Source organism: Nannochloropsis gaditana (genome assembly GCF_000240725.1).
Source record: "Nannochloropsis gaditana CCMP526 unplaced genomic scaffold scaffold945, whole genome shotgun sequence".
Classification (NCBI taxonomy): Eukaryota; class Eustigmatophyceae; order Eustigmatales; family Monodopsidaceae; genus Microchloropsis; species Microchloropsis gaditana.
Window position 1 is genome coordinate 4,153 of NW_005803008.1, and position 1,446 is coordinate 5,598.

Sequence of the window (1,446 nt, forward strand, 5' to 3'; positions counted from 1 at the left end):
GGAGGGAGGAGGGACCAGGAAAAGTGTCCTTGTCCACTTCTCGCCCGGGATGGGAGGGGAGACAAGTGTCGAGATGAAGGTCTCCGCGCATCGCTTTTATCTCTTCTTGCTGCGTCCTTGGAAATGAAGGAAGGTGGGAGGAGAGGGGGAAAACGAGCACGCAGGCGCTGGAGCTACCAACACTACTAGGGTTTCTGCCGCGCCGCTAAAGCTGACTTGCCCCAGACGAGGAGCCGCGCAGCTCTATGTGGCTTTGAACGCTGTAGGGATGGTGTGCGGGGTGATTTGCGTGGAGGTGAGAGGGAGGAAACGCAAGGAAATGATCATCCCAGAGACCATTTCATTGCTTGCGGGGGCGTGTGGGAATATCTCGGCGAGGACAAAACGCTTGGAAAGAAAGCCCGAGAACGTCTGGAATTAGTGCCCAACATGTCTTTTTGGTACACGCGTGTGCAGCCATGTTATCGCATCATCGTGACGTTGACCTTCGTACAGGAATTGAGGCATACAGCCTCCTTTCGGAACTCCTCCTGCCTGCTCGCTCCTTGCAAAAGGAAACATTTCCTGAGGGGCGCAACACAAATTTAGCCCCTGGATGGTGAAAAAAGCAACGAAACGTCATGAGGAGATCTTTAAAAGTATACCAGTGGTACCTGTTACCCACATGCATATGCCCTTTCTGCCCCTGTTGCCGGGCACCGTCATGTCGGCATCAGGTCTTTTGCCCACCTCTCACACCAACCCCTCCTTTCCTCTTTCCCCTCGTTCACATCCAGGAAATGCCAGCCCTCGGCTCGATATCTTCCCTCTCCACCCGTCCAAGCCCTCCTCACGATGCCATCGCTTCACGCCCCTTACCCCACCCCCCCCGCCTCGATGCCGCAACCGGCTTCCCCCCTCGTCCACCGCCTGGCCGGGCTTGCTCTTCATGCACCCCCGACGAGTCCTGCGCCGCTACTCTCTCCCACCAATGCCGCCTGGGATGTCTGCCAGTCCAATCACCTCCTCGCGCCTTTCCTGTCTCTGCCTGACTTGGCCTCTTTGGCGGCCACCCAGAAAGCCTTCGCTCCCTTCCGCTCCCAACGGTGGATGGCCGAAGGCCGAGACTTGGAGAGGGGCGCGTGGTGGGTTTGCCTCACTCGCCGTCTCCTCAGCCAGTACCTGAGCACGACAGACCTGTGCCTGTCCTTGGCGGCCACGTCGAAAGCCTTTCGGGCTTTTGGACGCCAGCCGGTGAGGAGGGAGGGAGGAGGGAGGGAGGGAAGGCGGGAGGGAGGGAAGGAGCGAGGACGTGTCTTGAGTCATAGAGGGAAGTGGGCGCTAATCCGGCGCCTATACCTCCTCTCTTTCCTTCCCTTCTTATCTCGCACTGCCTCCTTCCCCTGGGCCTTCAGTGGCGCCTCCGTCCACGACACTGGTCTCCCCGCCTCCTGCAGGTACAGTCCC

The 1,446-nt window shown here is 59.1% G+C and overlaps 1 protein-coding gene across 1 annotated transcript; it reads left to right on the plus strand.

Moving 5' to 3' along the window:
- Positions 1-1,094: 1,094 nt before the first annotated feature.
- NGA_0439900 (uncharacterized protein) lies at positions 1,095-1,405 on the plus strand (the record flags this gene model as incomplete). The annotated part of the gene is made up of 2 exons (XM_005853340.1): positions 1,095-1,233; positions 1,395-1,405. Coding segments are annotated over 2 exons (150 nt in total), but the record flags the coding sequence as incomplete, so codon positions are not given.
- Positions 1,406-1,446: the final 41 nt, after the last annotated feature.